At 50.9% G+C, this 21822-nt stretch overlaps 1 protein-coding gene across 1 annotated transcript in view; it reads right to left on the bottom strand.

Annotated features, from left to right (window-relative positions):
• Positions 1-9416: 9416 nt before the first annotated feature.
• The window catches only part of LOC139233004 (polyunsaturated fatty acid 5-lipoxygenase-like), a 53318-nt gene continuing 40912 nt past the window's right edge, over positions 9417-21822 (bottom strand). The window contains exons 10-14 of the mRNA XM_070863513.1: positions 21232-21401; positions 18958-19079; positions 14455-14555; positions 11545-11715; positions 9417-9796 (exon numbers count right to left, since the gene is read on the bottom strand). Of these exons, the coding sequence (XP_070719614.1) occupies positions 9614-9796; positions 11545-11715; positions 14455-14555; positions 18958-19079; positions 21232-21401 (747 nt within the window). The 3' untranslated portion in view covers positions 9417-9613. The remainder of the gene's footprint in view (positions 9797-11544; positions 11716-14454; positions 14556-18957; positions 19080-21231; positions 21402-21822) is intronic.

The raw sequence follows: 21822 nt of genomic DNA, 5'->3' as shown, positions 1-21822 counted from the left end.
GTAGTTGCATAAGATGGAGACTTGTTACCTGATGTACTATCAATAAGGATTACACTGTGTATATACTGTGCTGGCACCACTAGGGGGTGCAACAGGTGGAGACCGTGGTTTCCACCAGAGGGCACTGCGGTGGGAGACCTGAGGGTCAGCTGCATAGGTGTGCAGGGCCCAGTATAAAAGGCTGCCCACCCTGCTTGTGCCTCACTCTGGAGTTACGAAGAAAGGACCAAGGTCACTACAGTTTGAGTACAACACATTGCCTCGTGGAGTCACTCGTAAGTAACACGTCTTGTGTCTGGCATGTGGACAATGTGGCCCACCCAATGAAGCTGTTCGAGTGTGGTCAGTGCTTCGATGCTGGGGATGTTGGCCTGATTCTGGCAGTGGCCATCAAGTAAATGTGATTGCATTGATTTCTGAGATGGGAGGTTTGTCCTCGGAGAGTTTGAGTAGGATGGGCCGATATTCTCTGGAGTTTAGAAGAATGAGAGGTGATCTCATTGAAATGTATAACATTCTTAGAGGGCTTGACAGGGTAGATGCTGAGAGGAATGGAGTGTCAGAACCAGGGGTCACAGTCAGGGGCGACAAGGGGTCAACCATTTGGGGCTGAGATGAGGAGCAATTTCTTGACTCAGAGGGTTGTGAATCTTTGGAATTCTCCACCTCAGCAGAGGCTGTCTCGCTGAATATATTCAAGATGAATTTTCAGACTCTTGGGGAATCGAGGGGTTATGAGGATCGGGCGGGAAAATAGAGTTGAGGTAGAAGATCAGCCATGATCTTACTGATCTTAAATTACTCAGTCTGGACTTCATGTACACACTACTTGAACAGCGCTTAACCGAGCTGAATCTCAAAGAGAGGAGGGAACTAGATGCAATGTTGGAGGTGAAAGGACACTTGCTTTGGTCAACTAAATCTGGTGCCATGCCCTGTTTGATATTTTCAGCTATTTCTCACAGAGTAACTGCAGTCTCCTCTCAGAATGGGCTCCAAACAGGACAAAGGCACATACAATGAAATGGTGTGACTGCCTCTACAACCATAGGGGGTGATTTTCCCTATTGAACGTACAAGTAGCCTCCAAGCATAATAGGTGCGTATGCTCCCATGCGCACATGTGCACCCGGTGTGAGATATTCTGTGCCCGAACCCGCGACCTCTACCACCAAGACGGACAAGGGCAGCAGGCACAGGGGAACACCACCACCTCCAAGTCACACACCAGCCTGACCTGGAGATACATCAGCTGTTAAGAGGTGCAGGCGTCAGCAGAAACCTGTGGGGAGCAGCATAAAATGTAGAGAATTTACCGTCGCGATGTCGGGAAAGGCTGACAAATTTCAAGTGGAAAATCGGTCAAAGTCATTTGAAAATCCGCGCATTAATCGGTCAAAATGGTTAAAAACTGAAATGAAGAAATCTTTGCAACAAACCAGTTCTCAAACCGGTGAGCGGGCTTGCCCGAGAGTTGATTAAATACCAGCTTCAACAACGAGTGACATCTATTATTGCACTCATTTCAGACAAAAGGTATTGTGTGTGTAGGCACCTTGTTAATGACTCCACCAGGCAGGGGTATGGTACTCAAACTGTGAAGACTGTAGTCCTTTATTGCAGCTCTTCGCGTGAGGACACCAAGAGGCGAGTTCCCTTTTATACTGGGTTACCTGCAGTGTGCGGGTAACCCTTCGGCCTCCAGCAGCAGCACCCTCTGGTGTACAGGTAAGGTGTGTACAGTGTAAGGGTACATTCAGTGTTACAGAACATCATAACAATACAAGCATGGAAAGATAACAAAAGGGACATTGTCGAGGACTTTACAGGGGTAACAAAGCAAGCAGACCCCAAGCAGGGGAGAGGAAAAAAGGGGGGTTCATGAGCGGATAAAAGCTCAGTCCAAGAGGAGGGTGTTGAGGTGGTCTTTGAGTGCAAGAGGTGACAAGGCAGGGTGCTGAGGGAGGGAGCAAGGTGGCTGGTGAGGGCTCAGCAAGGAGCTCGGCGAATAAGGAGACAGGCTGGTGTTGGAGGCGATGTTGGAGGTACAAACATCAGCACAAATTTTTGTGAGCAGGCACTAGCATGAGAAGGATCAGTCACGTGTAACCACTTTGCATAAAGATCAAATCTAATTAAACCTTGCTCACAGTAAGTTACAGCAAGCACGGATAGCAGATTGGCTGACAAACAGAAAACAGAGAGTCGGGATAAATGGTTCATTCTCGGGTTGGCAATCAGCAACGAGTGGGGTGCCGCAGGGATCAGTGCTGGGACCCCAACTATTTACAATTTATATTAACGACTTGGAAGAGGGGACTGAGTGTAACGTAGCCAAGTTTGCTGACGATACAAAGATGGGAGGAAGGGTAATGTGTGAGGAGGACATAGACAGGCGAAGTGAGTGGGCAAGAATTTGGCAGATGGAGTATAATGTTGGAAAGTGTGAGGTCATGCACTTTGGTAGAAAAACTCAAAGAGCAAGTTATTATTTAACTGGCGAAAGATTGAAAAGTGCCGCAGTACAGCGGGACCTGGGGGTACTTGTGCATGAAACACAAAAGGATAGTCTGCAGGTACAGCAAGTGATCAGGAAGGCCAATGGTACCTTGGCCTTTATTGCAAAGGGGATGGAGTATAAAAGCAGGGAAGTCTTGCTACAGTTGTACAGGGTATTGGTGAGGCCACACCTGGAATACTGCGTGCAGTTTTGGTTTCCATATTTACGAAAGGATATACTTGCTGTGGAGGCAGTTCAGAGAAGGTTCACTCGGTTGATCCTGGGGATGAGGGGGTTGACTTATGAGGGAAGGTTGAGCAGGTTGGGCCTCTACTCATTGGAATTCAGAAGAATGAGAGGGGATCTTATCGAAACGTATAAGATTACGAGGGGGCTTGACAAGGTGGATGCAGAGAGGATGTTTCCACTGATGGGGGAGACTAGAACTAGAGGGCATGATCTTAGAATAAGGGTCCATTTAGAACTGAGATGGGGAAGAAGTTTCTTCTCTCAGTGGGTTGTAAATCTGTGAAATTCGCTGCCTCAGAGACATTAAATAAATTTAAGACAGAAATAGAGAGATAAGGGGATAAGGGGTTACGGGGAGCGGGCGGGGAAGTGGAGCTGAGTCCCATGATCAGATCAGCCATGATCTTATTGAATGGCGGAGCAGGCTCGAGGGGCCGTATGGCCTACTCCTGCTCCTGTTTCTTATGTCCTTATAAGGTTACAGAATGATAACAAAACCTGATGAACAGTTTCTTGACGAAGAAAGTGGTGATAAGATGGAATGTTCAAACACGGAGTGGTTGAGACAAATACATTTGCTGATTTAACTGGCAGCTATACAAAGGCTTGAGGGAGAAAGGAATTTAATGGCATGTTGAGGCAGGAAGCTCCTGAAGGAGTGCCTAGTGATGGGGGTGGGATGAAGAGGCCCGTGTGGATCAGAAATACCGGCATCAACTTGTTTCTGTGCTGCAAATAGTTGGGAATGAAGCGAACTGGATCATAGCAGATCATGTGCTCAGGCTCATCCGGATAATAACTGATTATTGTACTGCCCAGGACACTCAGTTCCTCATTCCCTGACCCTCATCAGCCAATCCTTCACCTTTCTCCCTCCCTCAGCATTCTGCCCTGTCACCTCTTGCACCCGAGGGCCCCCCTTCAACTGCCTCCTCTTTGACAGAGCTTCCAACCGCTTCCCACCCCTTTAGTTTTCCTTGCTCTAATCTGCTTGGTACCCACAAGAACACAAGAAATAGGAGCAGGAGTCGGACATTCGGCCCCTCAAGCCTGCTCCGCCATTCAATAAGATCGTGGCTGATCTTCGACCTCAACTCTTCCTTCCCGCACTCTCCCCATATCCCTCGATACCCCTCGAGTCCAAAAATCATATCGAAATCTTGTTATGTATGTAAACCTGTAAATACCATGTCTAACCACCAGAGGGCTCATCCCCTGGAGTCCCAAGGGATCCCACAATCCCTTGGGAGCACCTGTATATAAGGAGGCCTCACAGGCTGGAGAGAGACTCTGAGATCTGTAATGAAGGACTACGGTCACACCTAACTTTGAGCTTGCAGTATCCAGTCTGACTCTTTATTCAAGACATAACAGATATAGTCTTGAATATACTCAACGATTGAGCCTCCACAGCCCTCTGGGGCAGAGAATTCCAAAGATTCACCACCCTCTGAGTGAAGAAATTCGTCCTCATCTCCGTCCTAAATGGCCGACCCCTTATCCTGAAACTGTGACCCCTGGTTCCCGTACTATACCACGTCATGCACAATTATTCTATTTAACCTGGGTTCAGATCCAGGCCCTCCTGCTGAGATTAAAGTCTCCTTGCTCCTGAATGATCGTCATCAGAGGCAGTCCCTCGGAATCGAGGAAGACTTGCTTCCACTCTAAAAGTGAGTTCTCAGGTGACTGAACGGTCCAATAAGGGAATTACAGTCTCTGTCACAGCAGTGGGACAGACAGTGGTTGAGGGAAGGGGGTGGGTGGGACTGGTTTGCCGCACGCTCCTTCCGCTGCCTGCGCTTGTTCTCTGCACGCTCTCGGCGACAAGACTCGAGGTGCTCAGCGCCCTCCCGGATGCTCTTCCTCCACTTAGGGCAGTCTTTGGCCAGGGACTCCCAGGTGTCGGTGGGGATATTGTACTTTATCAGGGAGGCTTTGAGGGTGTCCTTGAAACGTTTCCTTTGCTGTGAAGGAGTTCCGAGTAGAGCTCTTGCTTTGGGAGTCTCGTGTCGGGGCATGCGGACAATGTGGCCCGCCCAGCGGAGCTGGTCGAGTGTGGCCAGTGCTTCGATGCTGGGGATGTTGGCCTGGTCGAGGACGCTAACGTTGATCCTGAATGAACCCAGATCCCAGTGACGGGTAGGCACACAGCACACACACAGCTCTGCCCTATTTTGGAAAGTTAGCAAAGGCTGAGACCACAAAAATGACACCAGCAGAGGGAGGCAGTGAGGTGTAACTGAGTGAGATGCAAAACATAGAAACATAGAAAATAGGTGCAGGAGTAGGCCATTCGGCCCTTCGAGCCTGCACCATCATTCAATAAGATTATGGCTGATCATTCACCTCAGTACCCCTTGCCTGCTTTCTCTCCATACCCCTTGATCCCTTTAGCCGTAAGGGCCATATCTAACTCCCTCTTGAATATATCCAATGAACTGGCATCAACAACTCTCTGCGGCAGGGAATTCCACAGGTTAACAACTCTCTGAGTGAAGAAGTTTCTCCTCATCTCAGTCCTAAATGGCCTACCCCTTATCTTAAGACTGTGTCCCCTGGTTCTGGACTTCCCCAACATCGGGAACATTCTACCCGCATCTAACCTGTCCCGTCCCGTCAGAATCTTATATGTTTCTATGAGATCCCCTCTCATCCTTCTAAACTCCAGTGTATAAAGGCCCAGTTGATCCAGTCTCTCCTCATATGTCAGTCCTGCCATCCTGGGAATCAGTCTGGTGAACCTTCGCTGCACTCCCTCAATAGCAAGAACGTCTTTCCTCAGATTAGGAGACCAAAACTGAACACAATATTCCAGGTGAGGCCTCACCAAGGCCCTGTACAACTGCAGTAAGACCTCCCTGCTCCTATACTCAAATCCCCTAGCTATGAAGGCCAACATACCATTTGCCTTCTTCACCGCCTGCTGTACCTGCATGCCAACTTTCAATGACTGATGAACCATGACACCCAGGTCTCGTTGCACCTCCCCTTTTCCTAATCTTCCGCCATTCAGATAATATTCTGTCTTCGCGTTTTTGCCCGCAAAGTGGATAACCTCACATTTATCCACATTATACTGTACCTGCCATGCATTTGCCCACTCACCTAACCTGTCCAAGCCACCCTGCAGCCTCTTAGCGTCCCACTCACAGCTCACACCGCCACCCAGTTTAGTGTCATCTGCAAACTTAGAGATATTACACTCAATTCCTTCATCTAAATCATTGATGTATATTGTAAAGAGCTGGGGTCCCAGCACTGAGCCCTGCGGCACTCCACTAGTCACTGCCTGCCATTCTGAAAAGGACCCATTTATCCCGACTCTCTGCTTCCTGTCTGATAACCAGTTCTCTATCCACATCAGTGTATTACCTCCAATACCATGTGCTTTAATTTTACACACCAATCTCTTGTGTGGGACTTTGTCAAAAGCCTTTTGAAAGTCCAAATACACCACATCCACTGGTTCTCCCTTGTCCACTTTACTAGTTACATCCTCAAAAAATTCCAGAAGATTTGTCAAGCATAATTTCCCCTTCATAAATCCATGCTGACTTGGACCGATCCTGTCATTGCTTTACAAATGCGTTGCTATTTCATCCTTAATAATTGATTCCAACATTTTCCGCACTACTGATGTCAGGCTAACCGGTCTATAATTACCCGCTTTCTCTCTCCTTCCCTTTTTGAAAAGTGGTGTTACATTAGCTACCCTCCAGTCCAGAGTCGATAGACTGTTGAAAATGATCACCAATACATCCATTATTTCTATGGCTACTTCCTTAAGTACTCTGGGATGCAGACTATCAGGCCCCGGGGATTTATCGGCCTTCAATCCCATCAATTTCCCTAACACAATTTCCCACCTAATAAGGATATCCTTCAATTCCTCCTTCTCACTGGACCCTCGGACCCCTAGTACTTCCAGAAGATTATTTGTGGCTTCCTTCGTGAAGACAGAACCAAAGTATTTGTTCAATTGGTCTGCCATTTCTTTGTTCCCCATTATAAATTCACCTGAATCTGACTGCAAGGGACCTACGTTTATCTTCCCTAAACTTTTTCTCTTCACATATCTATAGAAGCTTTTGCAGTCAGTTTTTATGTTCTCGGCAAGCTTCTTCTCATACTCTATTTTCCCCCTCCTAATTAAACCCTTTGTCCTCCTCTGCTGAATTCTAAATTTCTTCCAGTCCTCAGGTTTGCTGCTTTTTCGGCCCAATTTATATGCCTCTTCCTTGGATTTAACACTATCCTTAATTTCCCTTGTTAGCCACAGTTGAGCCATCTTCCCCGTTTTATTTTTACTCCAGACAGGGATGTACAATTGTTGAAGTTCATCCATGTGATCTTTAAATGTTTTCCATTGCCTATCCACCGTCAACCCTTTAAGTATAATTTGCCAGTCTATTCTAGTCAATTCACGCCTCAAACCATCGAAGTTACCTTTCCTTAAGTTCAGGACCCTAGTTTCTGAATTAACTGTGTCACTCTCCATCTTAATAAAGAATTCTACCATGTTATGGTCACTCTTCCCCAAGGGGCCTCGCACAACAAGATTGTTAATTAGTCCCTTCTCATTACACATCACCCAGTCTAGGATGGCCAGCTCCTTCGTTGGTTCCTCGACATATTGGCCTAGAAAACCATCCCTAATACACTCCAGGAAATCCTCCTCCACCGCATTGCTACCAGTTTGGTTAGCCCAATCAATATGTAGATTAAAGTCACCCATGATAACTGCTGTACCTTTATTGTATGCACCCCTAATTTCTTGTTTGATGTTGTACCCAACCTCACTACTACTATTTGGTGGTCTGTACACAACTCCCACTCGCGTTTTCTGCCCTTTGGTATTCCGTAGCTCCACCCATACAGATTCCACATCATCCAGGCTAATGTCCCTCCTTACTATTGCATTAATTTCCTCTTTAACCAGCAATGCCACCCCGCCTCCTTTTCCTTTCTGTCTATCCTTCCTAAATGTTGAATACCTCTGGATGTTGAGTTCCCAGCCTTGGTCACCCTGGAGCCATGTCTCCGTGATGCCAATTACATCATATCCATTAACTGCTATCTGCGCAGTTAATTCATCCACCTTGTTCCGCTTTTTGCCTTGAGTTTCTCTGCCCTCCATTTTTACTTTTCTTCTTTCTATCTTTTGCTTCTGCCCCCATTCTACTTCCCTCTGTCTCCCTGCATAGGTTCCCATCACACAGCACTGCCCTCCAATCATCAAGACTCACGGCGTGGCCCTGGACAACTTGGACTATTTCCCATATCTCGGGAGCCTTTTATCAACAAAGGCAGACATTGATGTGGAGATTCAACACCGCCTCCAGTGCAGCCTTCGGCCGTCTGAGGAAACGAGTGTTCGAAGACTAGGCCCTCAAATCTGTCACCAAGCTCATGGTCTACAGGGCTGTAGTAATACCCGCCCTCCTGTATGGCTCAGAGACGTGGACCATGTACAGCAGACACCTCAAGTCGCTGGAGAAATACCACCAACGATGTCTCCGCAAGATCCTGCAAATCCCCCGGGAGGACAGACACACCAACGTTAGTGCCCTCGACCAGGCCAACGTCCCCAGCATCGAAGCACTGACCACACTCGACCAGCTCCGCTGGGCGGGGCCACATTGTCCGCATGCCAGGCACGAGACTCCCAAAGCAAGCGCTCTACTCGGAACTCCTTCACGGCAAACGAGCCAAAGGTGGGCAGAGGAAACGTTACCAGGACACCCTCAAAACCTCCCTGATAAAGTGCAACATCCCCACCGACACCTGGGAGTCCCTGGCCAAAGACCAGTCCGCCCTAAGTGGAGGAAGTGCATCCGGGAGGGCGCTGAGCACCTCGAGTCTCGTCACCGAGAGCATGCAGAAAGCAAGCGCAGGCAGCGGAAGGAGCGTGCGGCAAACCAGTCCCACCCTCCCATTCCCTCAACCACTGTCTGTCCCACCTGTGACAGAGACTGTGGTCCTCGTATTGGACTGTTCAGCCACCTAAGGACTCACTTTTAGAGTGGAAGCAAGTCTTCCTCGATTCCGAGGGACTGCCTATGATGATGAGGATAATATTATGGGGGGCCTGGACAGAGTGGATAGGAAGGACCTGTTTCCCTTAGCAGAGGGGTGTAGATTTAAAGTAATTGGGGGGAGGTTTAGAGGGGATTTGAGGGGAAATGCCTTCACCCAGAGGGTGGTGGGGGTCTGGAACTCACTGCCTGAAAGGGTGTTAGAGGCAGAAACCCTCACCACATTTAAAAAGTACTTGGATGTGCGCCTGAAGTGCTGTAACCTGCAGGGCTACGGACTGAGAGCTGGAAAGTGTGATTAGGCCGGGTGGCTCTGTGTCGGCCGGTGCGGACACGATGGGCCGAATGGCCTCCTCCCGCGCCGTAAATTTCCGTGGTTCTACGAAACCTGGAAGTACGGGGAACCGTGAGGAGGAGGGTGATGGACTCCAAGATGATGTAGACAGGCAGCTGGAATGGACAGAGACAGGGTGAAGTGTGAGGGTGATACATTTGAGGAAGAATGAGGAGAGGAAATTCAGGCGCAATGGTACAATTCTAAATGGGGTGCAAGAAATGAGACTTCGGGGATGTCTCCCTGTAAATATTACCATTCTACACATACACGGATACACTGGGGTGATTCATCAAGTCATTTTATTCGATACACACTGGAACTAAAGTGAGAAGGGGTCTAAAAGGGTCCTTTCATAGAAAAGGAATATCCATATAGACCCTCGGACCCCCCCCCTCACCCCGCCGATGTGGTGAGTAATTGCCCCAGGAAACCATCAGGGGTCCCGGGGGGTATCCAAATGGCCTTCCCTCAGCCGGTCCGCTCGGCCCCTCAGAGGTTGATGCAGTTCTCGGTGTTCCGGGGACTCAGGTGGCAGTATTCCAGGGCCAGGCTCCGATTACGTTCCCGGATCGTGTGATCGATTGTCTTCAGCTCTTCCTGAAATGCCCAGATGATATCCTTCGCTGCATCTTCGGTGAAATACTCTTCCTCTTCATAATCGCCCAGTTTTCTCTACACAGAAGTAGAAAGAGTTTCTTTGAAGCATTCGCCATTATTGTTGTCTGTCTACATTGTGCACATCCAGTGAGAGGCCACCCAGGGTGTTAGCTCGAAACTGCTCCCAGGGCAGGTACAGAGTAAAGCTCCCTCTACACTGTCCTGTCAAACACTCCCAGGGCAGGTACAGCACGGGGTTAGATACAGAGTAAAGCTCCCTCTACACTGTCCTGTCAAACACTCCCAGGGCAGGTACAGCACGGGGTTAGATACAGAGTAAAGCTCCCTCTACACTGTCCCATCAAACACTCCCAGGGCAGGTACAGCACGGGGTTAGATACAGAGTAAAGCTTTTGTGGTTTTTATTTTAGTTTACCCTCCCGCCTCCCAGGCGTCTCTGGGAGCGCTCCCAGCCCGGCTCTTTAGCTCGGGAGTTTCCCACACTAACGCCTCCCTTAGCGCTGCGCCCCCTGACTCAGGGCCCAGCTGCCCAAACTCACCCACTGAGGCGCAAACTGTTCCCGGGCACTAACTTTACCGCCCCGCCACCATTACCGCCCCGAGACCATCAAAGCCGAACATCCAGCCCCAGAATTTGTGCAAGAGGCCAGAATTGGAGGAGCACAAATGTCTCGGAGGGTTGTGGGGCGGGAGGAGGTTTCAGAGATAGGGATAGGGCGCGAGGATGGAATTGAACACCGGAACGGGAATTTTAAAATCGTGGCATTACCGGCCTGGTAACAGAGGTCAGTCGGCAAGGCCAGGGGCTGATGGGAGGTAGGTCGACGAGGCCAGGGGCTGATGGGAGGTAGGTCGACGAGGCCAGGGGCTGATGGGAGGTAGGTCGACGAGGCCAGGGGCTGATGGGAGGTGGGTCGGCGAGGCCAGGGGCTGATGGGAGGTGGGTCAGCGAGGCAAGGGGCTGATGGGAGGTGGGTCGACGAGGCCAGGGGCTGATGGGAGGTGGGTCGGCGAGGCCAGGGGCTGATGGGAGGTGGGTCGGCGAGGCAAGGGGCTGATGGGAGGTGAGTCGACGAGGCAAGGGGCTGATGGGAGGTGGGTCGGCGAGGCCAGGGGCTGATGGGAGGTGGGTCGGCGAGGCCAGGGGCTGATGGGAGGTGGGTCGGCGAGGCAAGGTGCTGATGGGAGGTGGGTCGGCGAGGCAAGGGGCTGATGGGAGGTGGGTTGGCGAGGCAAGGGGCTGATGGTGTCATGTACCTCACATTACTGTGTATAATTGTGTCTTACCATGCTATACATGACTGTAACTGGTTATGACCTGTAACAATAAGCATACCTTACCACCAGGGGTGCACTTGCAGGAGACACTCCATACCTGTCCCACTGAGGTATATAAAGGGAGGTCTCAGGCAAGTGCAGCACTGGAGAGCTGGAATTAAAGGTGTAGGTCCTGAGTGACCTTGACTTCAGCATCTGTCTCGTGTAGGTCAGTACATTAGAGTCAGGACTTAACAGATGGGAGGTGGGTCGGCGAGGCCAGGGGCTGATGGGAGGTGGGTCGGCGAGGCAAGGGGCTGATGGGAGGTGGGTCGGCGAGCTCAGGGGCTGATGGGAGGTAGGTTGGCGAGCTCAGGGGCTGATGGGAGAGCGGGACTCGGTGCGAGTTAGGACACGGGGCAGCGAGCACAGGGGGTGATGGGAGAGCGGGACTCGGTGCGAGTTAGGACACGGGGCAGCGAGCACAGGGGGTGATGGGTGAGCGGGACTCGGTGCGAGTTAGGACACGGGGCAGCCCAGCTTACCATTGCAGTCACTGAGCGGCTGAGATGACAACTGATCGCCATCTGGATACAGGACTGGGTGATCCCCGGCAGGGACTCCATGATGTGCTCCATAGTCACGGTCCCCTTGGCACTGGGAGGAGGTCTCCTCATCGAGCAGGGCGAGTTGGGCACCCAGGCACCCCAGTCGTACTGTCGAGTGACAGAAGGAAAATCAAATCGAGTCAGGTGGAACTGGGCGGAGGTAGTCAGCCTTGGTGGCACTTGCTCTCCACATTCCTGCTGCCATTCATAACAAAGACTCAACAACAACCTGTATTTATGTAGTGCCTTTAACTTAGTGAAACGTCCCAAGGCACTTCGCAGGAGTATTGTAAGACAAAACAGATAAGTTTGACATTGAGCCACATAAGGGGAAATTAGCGCAGGTGACCAAACGCTCGGTGAAAGAGGTCGGTTTTAAGGAGCATCTTAAAGGAGGAAAGAGAGGTAGAGAGGTTTAGGGAGGGAGTTCCAGAGCTTGGGGCCCAGGCAACAGAAGGCACGGCCACCGATGGTGGAGCGATTATAATCAGGGATGCTCAGGAGGGCAGAATTAGAGGAGCGCAGACATCTCGGGGGGTTGTGGGGCTGGAGGAGATTACAGAGATAGGGAGGGGTGAGGGCCATGGAGGGATTTGTAAACAAGGATGAGAATTTTGAAATCGAGGCGTTGCTTAACCGGGAGACAATGTAGGTCAGCGAGCACAGGGGGTGATGGGTGAGCGGGACTGGGTGCGAGTTAGGACACGGGGCAGCGAGCACAGGGGGTGATGGGTGAGTGGGACTCGGTGCGAGTTAGGACATGGGGCAGCGAGCACAGGGGGTGATGGGTGAGTAGGACTCGGTGCGAGTTAGGACACGGGTCAGCGAGCACAGGGGGTGATGGGTGAGTAGGACTCGGTGCGAGTTAGGACACGGGGCAGCGAGCACAGGGGGTGATGGGTGAGTAGGACTCGGTGCGAGTTAGGACACGGGGCAGCGAGCACAGGGGGTGATGGGTGAGTGGGACTCGGTGCGAGTTAGGACACGGGGTCAGCGAGCACAGGGGGTGATGGGTGAACGGGACTCGGTGCGAGTTAGGACACGGGGCAGCGAGCACAGGGGGTGATGGGTGAGCGGGACTCGGTGCGAGTTAGGACACGGGGCAGCGAGCACAGGGGGTGATGGGTGAGCAGGACTCGGTGCGAGTTAGGACACGTGGCAGCCGAGTTCTGAATGAACTCAAGTTTACGTCGGGCAGAATGTGGGAGGCCGGCCAGGAGTGCGTTGGGAATGAGCACTCCCGGTGGCCGAGCGGGTAAAGGCATCATCCGGCTTGACACCAATCTGGTCAGGGCCAGTCGGTCCCAGCTTCAGGCTATGGTTTGACGTCCGATCTCAGCCAGGGCAGCAGTTGAAATTGGTGCAGGGGGAGAGAGGGAACCTTGAGCAGAGAGAGGGGCAAACTCTGCCTGGGGTTACTGATTGCTGTACAGATGCCCTTTGTTGGCACGTCCGTGTGTGGGTGAGGATCGGACTCCAGCTTGGCCTGGGTTACACTGAATGATACGGCCCAGCAAGAGGCCGTGCAGCCCCTTTGTGCCGGGATCGCCGGTTGCGGCAAATGTTGCGGAGGAGCGGCGAGAGATCGGGGCGGAGGAGTGGCGAGAGATCGGGGCGGAGGAGCGGCGAGAGATCGGGGGCGGAGGAGCGGCGAGAGATCGGGTCGGAGGAGCGGCGAGAGGTCGGGGCGGAGGAGCGGCGAGAGATCGGGGGCGGAGGAGCGGCGAGAGATCGGGGGCGGAGGAGCGGCGAGAGATCGGGGCGGAGGAGCGGCGAGAGATCGGGGCGGAGGAGCGGCGAGAGATCGGGGGCGGAGGAGCGGCGAGAGATCGGGGCGGAGGAGCGGCGAATGTTCGTGGCGGAGGAGCGGCGAGAGATCGGGGGCGGAGGAGCGGCGAGAGATCGGGGCGGAGGAGCGGCGAGAGATCGGGGCGGAGGAGCGGCGAGAGATCGGGGCGGAGGAGCGGCGAGAGATCGGGGCGGAGGAGCGGCGAGAGATCGGGGGCGGAGGAGCGGCGAGAGATCGGGGCGGAGGAGCGGCGAGAGATCGGGGCGGAGGAGCGGCGAGAGATCGGGGGCGGAGGAGCGGCGAGAGATCGGGGCGGAGGAGCGGCGAGAGATCGGGGCGGAGGAGCGGCGAGAGATCGGGGCGGAGGAGCGGCGAGAGATCGGGGCGGAGGAGCGGCGAGAGATCGGGGCGGAGGAGCGGCGAGGGATCGGGGCGGAGGAGCGGCGAGAGATCGGGGCGGAGGAACCGCGAATGTTTGTGGCGGAGGAGCGGCGAGGGATCGGGGCGGAGGAGCGGCGAGGGATCGGGGCGGAGGAGCGGCGAATGAGGGGACGGGGCACAGAAGAGGCGAGGGCCCAGGGGCAGCACTGGCCCAGCCCACCCTGCGATATGTGCGCGCACTAGGCCCGTGCAGCAGAGCTGGTCTCCAGTCGTCCTGGTTAACCCTTGCCACTGGACCAAGACCTCGCTCTGTCAAGCCCGTGTGGTGGCTGGTGTGCAACAGCCACCCCACGTTAAAAAAATCCACCCACAGGCATCTTCCACCCCCTCACTTAGAGTTCAGGACCTGGAACATCGGGTCCTTCATTGAAACATCTGTGAACTCATCCCTTTTGGTGTGGAAGCAAGTCATCCTCGTTCGAGGGACCGTCTATGATGATGATGAAGATTCTCTTAAAGGAATCCTCAGGTTGGTGAGGTGCCGGATGGTGACCAGAGTCTGTGGAACAGTGCAGGCCTCCAGGAGAGGAGCAAAGGACACAACAAATTAACCCAGGAGGTAAATTTACACCAATAACCAAATCGTGCAGAGTGCCGGAGGGATGTGGGAGCGTTACCTGTCCGTTATTCACTGCTGCGTACTGGCTGCTGCAGGTGAAGATCACCATGGTGAGGAACTTGCACAGATCAGTCACTGTACTGAAAGCTGTCGGCATTCCTAAAAAATACACAGTGTGTTAGCACTAATCATTCCCAGGGCAAGTACAGCACGGGGTTAGATACAGAGTAAAGCTCCCTCGACACTGTCCCATCAACCACTCCCAGGGCAGGTACAGCACGGGGTTAGATACAGAGTAAAGCTCCCTCTACACTGTCCCATCAAACACTCCCAGGGCAGGTACAGCACGGGGTTAGATACAGAGGAAAGCTCCCTCTACACTGTCCCATCAAACACTCCCAGGGTAGGTATAGCACAAGTTAGATACAGAGTAAAGCTCCCTCTACACTTTCCCATCACACACTCTCAGGGCAGGTACAGGGGGTTAGATACAGAGTAAAGCTCCCTGTACACTGTCCCATCTTACACTCCCAGGGCAGGTACAGCATGGGTTAGATACAGAGTAAAGCTCCCGCTACACTGTCCCATCAAACACTCCCAGGGCAGGTACAGCATGGGTTAGATACAGAGTAAAGCTCCCTCTACACTGTCCCATCAAATACTCCCAGGGCAGGTACAGGGGGTCAGATACAGAATAAAGCTCCCCCTACACTGTTCCATCAAACACTCCCAGGGCAGGTACAACACGGGTTCGATACAGAGTAATGTTCCCTCTGCACTGTCCCATCAACCACTCCCAGGGCAGGTACAGCACGGGGTTAAATACAGAGTAAAGCTCCCTCTACACTGCCCCCTCAAACACTCCCAGGGCAGGTACAGCACGGGTTAGATACAGAGTAAAGCTCCCTCTCCACTGTCCCCATCAAACATTCCCAGGGCAGGTACAGCACGGGGTTAGATACAGAGTAAACACCCCTCTACACTGTTCCATCAAACACCCCTAGGGCAGGTACAGCATGGGTTAGATACAGAGTAAAGCTCCCTCTACACTGTCCCCATCAAACATTCCCAGGGCAGGTACAGCACGGGGTTAGATACAGAGTAAACACCCCTCTACACTATCCCATCAAACACCCCTAGGGCAGGTACAGCACGGGTTAGATACAGAGTAAAGCTCCCTCTACACTGCCCCCTCAAACACCGCTAGGGCAGGTACAGCATGGGTTAGATACAGAGTAAAGCTCCCTCTACACTGTCCCATCAAACACTCCCAGGGCAGTACAGCACGGGATTAGATACAGAGTAAAGCTCCCTCTACACTGTCATAAAAGCATAGAAGCATAGAAATTATTTCAGGAGCACGCCATTCGAGCCTGCACCACCATTCAATATGATCATGGCTGATCATGCAACTTCAGTACCCCATTCCTGCTTTCTCTCCATACCCCTTGATACCTTTGCCCGTAAGGGCCATATCTAACTCCCTTTTGACTATATCTAATGAACTGGCCTCAACAACTCTCTGCGGTAGGGAATTCCACAGGTTAACAACTCTCTGAGTGAAGAAGTTTCTCCTCAGCTCGGCCCTAAATGGCTTACCCCTTATTCTTAGACTGTGATCCCTGGTTCTGGAACATTCTTCCTACCTCTAACCTGTCCAATCCTGTCAGAATTTTATATGTTTCTATGAGATCCCCTCTCATCCTTCTAAACTCCAGTTGATCCAGTCTCTCCTCATATGTCAGTCCTGGGAATCAGTCTGGTGAACCTTCGCTACACTCCCTCAATAGCAAGAACGCCCCTCCTCAGATTATGAGACCAAAACTGTACACAATATTCTAGGTGTGGCCTCACCAAGGCCCTGTACAACTGCAGCAAGACCTCCCTGCTCCTATACTCAAATCCTCTAGCTATGAAGGCTAACATGCCATTTGCCTTCTTCACCGCCTGCATGCCCCAAACTTCAATGACTGATGTACCATGACACCCAGATCTCGTTGCACCTCCCCTTTTCCTAATCTGTCACCATTCAGATAATATTCTGTCTTCCTGTTTTTGTCACCAAAGTGGATAACCTCACATTTATCCACATTATACTGCATCTGCCATGCATTTGCCCATTCACCTAACCTGTCCAAGTCACCCTGCAGCCTCTTAGCATCCTCCTCACATCTCACACCGCCACCCAGTTTAGTGTCATCTGCAAACTTGGAGATATTACACTCAATTCCTTCATCTAAATCATTGATGTATATTGTAAATAGCTGGGGTCCCAGCATTGAGCCCTGCGGCACCCCACTGGTCACTGCCTGCCGTTCTGAAAAGGACCCGTTTATCCCGACTCTCTGCTTCCTGTCTGCAAACCAGTTTTCTATCCACGTCAATACATTACCCCCAATACCATGTGCTTTAATTTTGCACATTAATCTCTTGTGTGGGACCTTGTCAAAAGCCTTTTTAAAGTCTAAATACACCACATCCACTGGTTCTCCCTTGTCCACTCTACTAGTTACATCCTCAAAAAATTCTAGAAGATTTGTCAAGCATGATTTCCCTTTCATAAATCCATGCTGACTTGGACCGATCCTGTCACTGCTTTACAAATGCGCTGCTATTTCATCTTTAATAATTGATTCCAACATTTTCGCCACAACTGATATCACTATAATTACCCGCTTTCTGTCTCCCTCCTTTTTTAAAAAGTGGTGTCACATTAGCTACCCTCCAGTCCATAGTAACTGATCCAGAGTCAATAGAATGTTGGAAAATGATGACCAATGCATCCAACATTTCTGGGGCCACTTCCTCTGGGATGCAGCCTATCAGGCCTTGGGGATTTATCTGCCTTCAATCCCATCAATTTCCCTAACAACAATTTCCTGACTAATAAGGATTTCCTTCAGTTCCTCCTTTTCACTAGATCCTCGAACCCCTAGTATTTCTGGAAGGTTATTTGTGTCTTCCTTAGTGAAGACAGATCCAATGTATTTGTTCAATTGGTCTGCCATTTCTTTGTTCGCCATTATAAATTCACCTGATTCTGACTGCAAGGGACCTACGTTAGTCTTCACTAATCTTTTTCTCTTCACATATCTATAGAAGCTTTTGCAGTCAGTTTTTATGTTCCCTGTAAGCTTCCTCTCATACTCTATTTCCCCCCTCCTCATTAAACCCTTTGTCCTCCTCTGCTGAATTCTAAATTTCTCCCAGTCCTCAGATTTGCTGCTTTTTCTGGCCAATTTATATGCCTCTTCCTTGGACTTAACATATCCTTAATTTCCCTTGTTAGCCACAGTTGAGCCACCTTCCCCATTTTATTTTTACTCCAGACAGGGATGTACAATTGTTGAAGTTCATCCATGTGATCTGCCATTGCCTAACCACCGTCAACCCTTTAAGTATCATTTGCCAGTCTATGCTAGCCAATTCATGTCTCATACCATCGAAGTTACCTTTCCTTAAGTTCAGGACTCTAGTCTCTGAATTAACTGTGTCACTCTCCATCTTAATAAAGAATTCTATCATATTATGGTCACTCTTCCCCAGGGGGCCTCACACAACAAGATTGCTAATTAGTCCTCTCTCATTACACAACAGACACTCCCAGGGCAGGTACAGCACAGGGTTAGATACAGAGTAAAGCTCCTTCCGCAAGTCCCAAAAACACATCTTAGTCCCAACCGCAGATCATGTGACCCCTACTGAACTGGTACATTTTTCAAATTCCCACATCCAAGAGTTGCCTGCTTTCTCTGTGAGGTGCAAGTTAACTGGGAATTAGTGTTGAATTGGAGATGAATTCTGCTTAAGTTTGTACTCACAAGGACGGAATTCACTCTGTCCAACCTTTTTTCAAATTATATTTCTTGGCGACGTACAGTGAGTTGGGGTGCAATTGCCCTGGGGTGGTATGATCGTGAATCGCCCAGTGACTTCAATGGGGTAGAAAACCTGATAGGTATAAAATATGCTCTCGATTCACTACCGCCCGCCTTGCACTCCCGACAAGACGAATTTTACCCCCAATGTTTGAGGGGGAAAGAACAGTCTTACACTTGTTTATTGCCTTTCCTCCAACCACTGTCTGTCCCACCTGTGACAGAGACTGTAATTCCTGTATTGGACTGTTCAGTCACCTGAGAACTCACTTTTACATTGGAAGCAAGTCTTCCTCGATTCCGAGGGACTGCCTATGATGATGATGACTGTTTTGAGCTTGGCTGTGAGGCTCATTGCATGGCCAGTGGCCACCTTGGGTGAGGTACCAGGGGCCAGCAACCAGGAATTTCAGTGCCTTCAGGGGAGGGATATCGGCACAGGGATAGGCCGCATTCAGCCCCTCGAGCCTGTTTCGCCATTAAATTGGAGCACGGCTGATCTGTATCCTAACTCCAGGGGTGAAAACTATAATACAAAGAGAGAGACCTGGGGGAGAAGCTTCCATTACTGCCGCAGCTGTGCTCCCGTGATAACTTATCAACGTAATAGAGAGAATCCTGGTCGCAAGACTCTTTGCAAGGTAAGGACCGTTTTGTTCATGCACTAGTTTACATTCACTTACCATAGTGTTTAAGGTCTCGTAATCCAACTTCAGTGAGTTCCTTAATCCAGGCCTGAAGTTCAGGATCATCAATTACTTGCTGGTCATTCTCATAGTACAACGACACAATTTTGGTGACAAATCTGAAAGTCACATTCAGATGCGTTGAGGATCAGTCAGAACACTTTACACATTAGGCACAGCCTTTTGAGGTTAAATAAGAACATAAGAAATAGGAGCAGGAGTTGGACATTTCCGAACAGAGCGCTCGCTTTGGGAGTCTGGTGTCGGGCATGCGAACAATGTAGCCCACCCAACGGAGCTGGTCGAGTGTGGTCAATGCTTCGATGCTGGGGATGTTGGCTTGATCGAGGGCGCTAACATAGAAAATAGGTGCAGGAGTAGGCCATTCGGCCCTTCGAGCCTGCACCACCATTCAATATGATCATGGCTGATCATCACCTCAGTACCTCATTCCTGCTTTCTCTCCATACCCCTTGATCCCTTTCGCCATAAGGGCCACATCTAACTCCCTCTTGAATATATCTAACGAACTGGCTTCAACAACTTTCTGTGGTAGAGAATCCCACAGGTTCACAATTCTCTGAATGAAGAAGTTTCTCCTCATCTCGGTCCAAAATGGCTTATCGCTTATCCTTAGACTGTGACCCCTAGTTCTGGACTTCCCCAACATTGGGAACATTCTTCCTGCATCTAACCTGTCCAATCCCGTCAGAATTTTATACGTTTCTATGAGATCCCCTCTCATTCTTCTAAATTCCAGTGAATATAAGCCTAGTCGATCCAGTCTTTCTTCATATTTCAGTCCTGCCATCCCGGGAATCAGTCTGGTGAACCTTCGCTGCACTCCCTCAATGGCAAGAATGTCCTTCCTCAGATTAGGAGACTAAAACTGAACACAATATTCCAGGTGTGACCTCACCAAGGCCCTGTACAACTGTAGCAAGACCTCCCTGCTCCTATACTCAAATTCTCTCGCTATGAAGGCCAACATGCCATTTGCCTTCTTCACCGTCTGCTGTACCTGCATGCCAACTTTCAATGACTGATGTACCATGGCATAACGTTGGTGCTTCTGGCCTCCCAGGGGATTTGCAGGATCTGGCGGAGACATCGTTGGTGTCATGTATGTAACCTTTATGTAACAACACTGCAATACTGTATATACGTAAGAAATGCACACCTTGTCCACAGGGGGTGAACTTGTGGGAGACACTCCTCACCTGGTCATCCAGGTATATAAAGGGAGGTCCCACGCAGGATCAGCACTCCTTGGTCCTTTGAATAAAGGTTCAGGTCATGGAGTGACCTTGTCCGTAGAATGTGCCTCGTGTGGATTTGTGGTATTGTGTCAGGACTTTACAGTTGGTGGTATTTCTCCAGCGATTTGAGGTGTCTACTGTACATGGTCCACGTCGAAAGGAAGGCTAAGATCCTGACGGTACTTTGGGGCGGAACTTTGGTGGAAAAATGGGGGTGGGGGGGGGGGGAAAAAAACGCCCGGCGGCAAAAATGGGTGTTACACGCCGATTCTGCTCGGGCAGCGGGCGGCAGGTCGGATTCTGGGCGGCAAATGCGATCCTTGGCAAAGTAACGCCAAGGATAGAGACGGACTCAGGGAGGGGGGTGGGGAGGGAACTGGAAAAAAAAAACTATTTTCAACAAAATGAAAAAAAATATTACCAATCCTTCAGGGGACCAAAATTGCTGGAAAAGAAATGAAGGAAACAAGTGCACTCACCTTGTCTTGCAGGCCGCCATACTTACCGTTCAGGTGAGACCTGCCTCCACGCGGTGGCGTCCTCTACTGCCGGAGCGGAGGGGCTGCCCGCACCGATCTCGGCAAGGAGCGGGGCGGGAGGACCTTTGTCGCCGTTGCACGCCGGCGCGTGCCAACGGGCGCTCCCCAGCGGTGGTCTCTCCCCGCCGGCGTGAGGGCCTCGCCAATCTCACTCGGAGAGGGCGAGCACCCAGGAAACACACGGCCAGTCCACTAAATTCGGAGGGTATCCAAGGCTGAGAGCGCTAGATCTTTGGAGTCTTGGGGAATCGAGGGAGCGGGCGGGAAAGTGGAGCTGAGGTCGATGATCAGCCGTGATCTTATTGAGTGGCGGAGCAGGCTCGAGGGGCCGAATGGCCGACTCCTGCTCCTATTTCTTATGTTATGTCAGTGAACAGTGCCTGCACACTGGACCCTGGGGAGCCTTACCAATCAGCTCCCATATTCCAAAAGGACAAAGTGTTCTATGAATTTACTTATCATCGCTCACTCACTTGCGTATCGCACACCAGATCTGTAGGCCGTCATCTTTATAATAGTATCTCTTTAGCTCTTTGACTCCGCGCTCTTCCAGGTTGTCTGGCAGGCACAGCGATTGGTAGGTGATGGCGAGGAACTCTCGGTGGGATAGTAATATTTGACCTTTGACCCCAGTAGCCATTGCCTTTTGGATGAAACACAAAGATTTCAGCCCACCTCTTAAGGGCAAGTGATCAGATTTGTTGCTGACAAGGGGTGGACAGTGAACTATAGATGAGGTTTCGTTTATATTACGAAGAAGCCTTGGTGAACAGCCAAGGCCCATAACAGAAAGAAAGACTTGCATTTACATAGTACCTATCACGCGACGAGCAGATAATCTGTTTTAGTGCTGTTGATTGAGAGATATTGGCCAGGACTCCAAGAATAAGTTCCCTGCTCTTCTTCGGAATAGAGCCATGGGAACTTCTACGTCCACCTGAGAGGGCAGACGGGGCCTCGGTTTAAAAAAAAAAAGCCGGAAAGACGGCCCCTCCGACAGCACGGCGCTCCCTCAGTGCTGGCCTAGATTTCTTTTGCTCAAGCCTCTGGGGTGGGACTTGAAC

This window comes from Pristiophorus japonicus, chromosome 20 (assembly GCF_044704955.1).
Source record: "Pristiophorus japonicus isolate sPriJap1 chromosome 20, sPriJap1.hap1, whole genome shotgun sequence".
NCBI classification, from domain to species: Eukaryota; Metazoa; Chordata; class Chondrichthyes; family Pristiophoridae; genus Pristiophorus; species Pristiophorus japonicus.
Note: the sequence above shows the minus strand (reverse complement) of the source record. Positions and strands in the feature narration are given on the sequence as shown.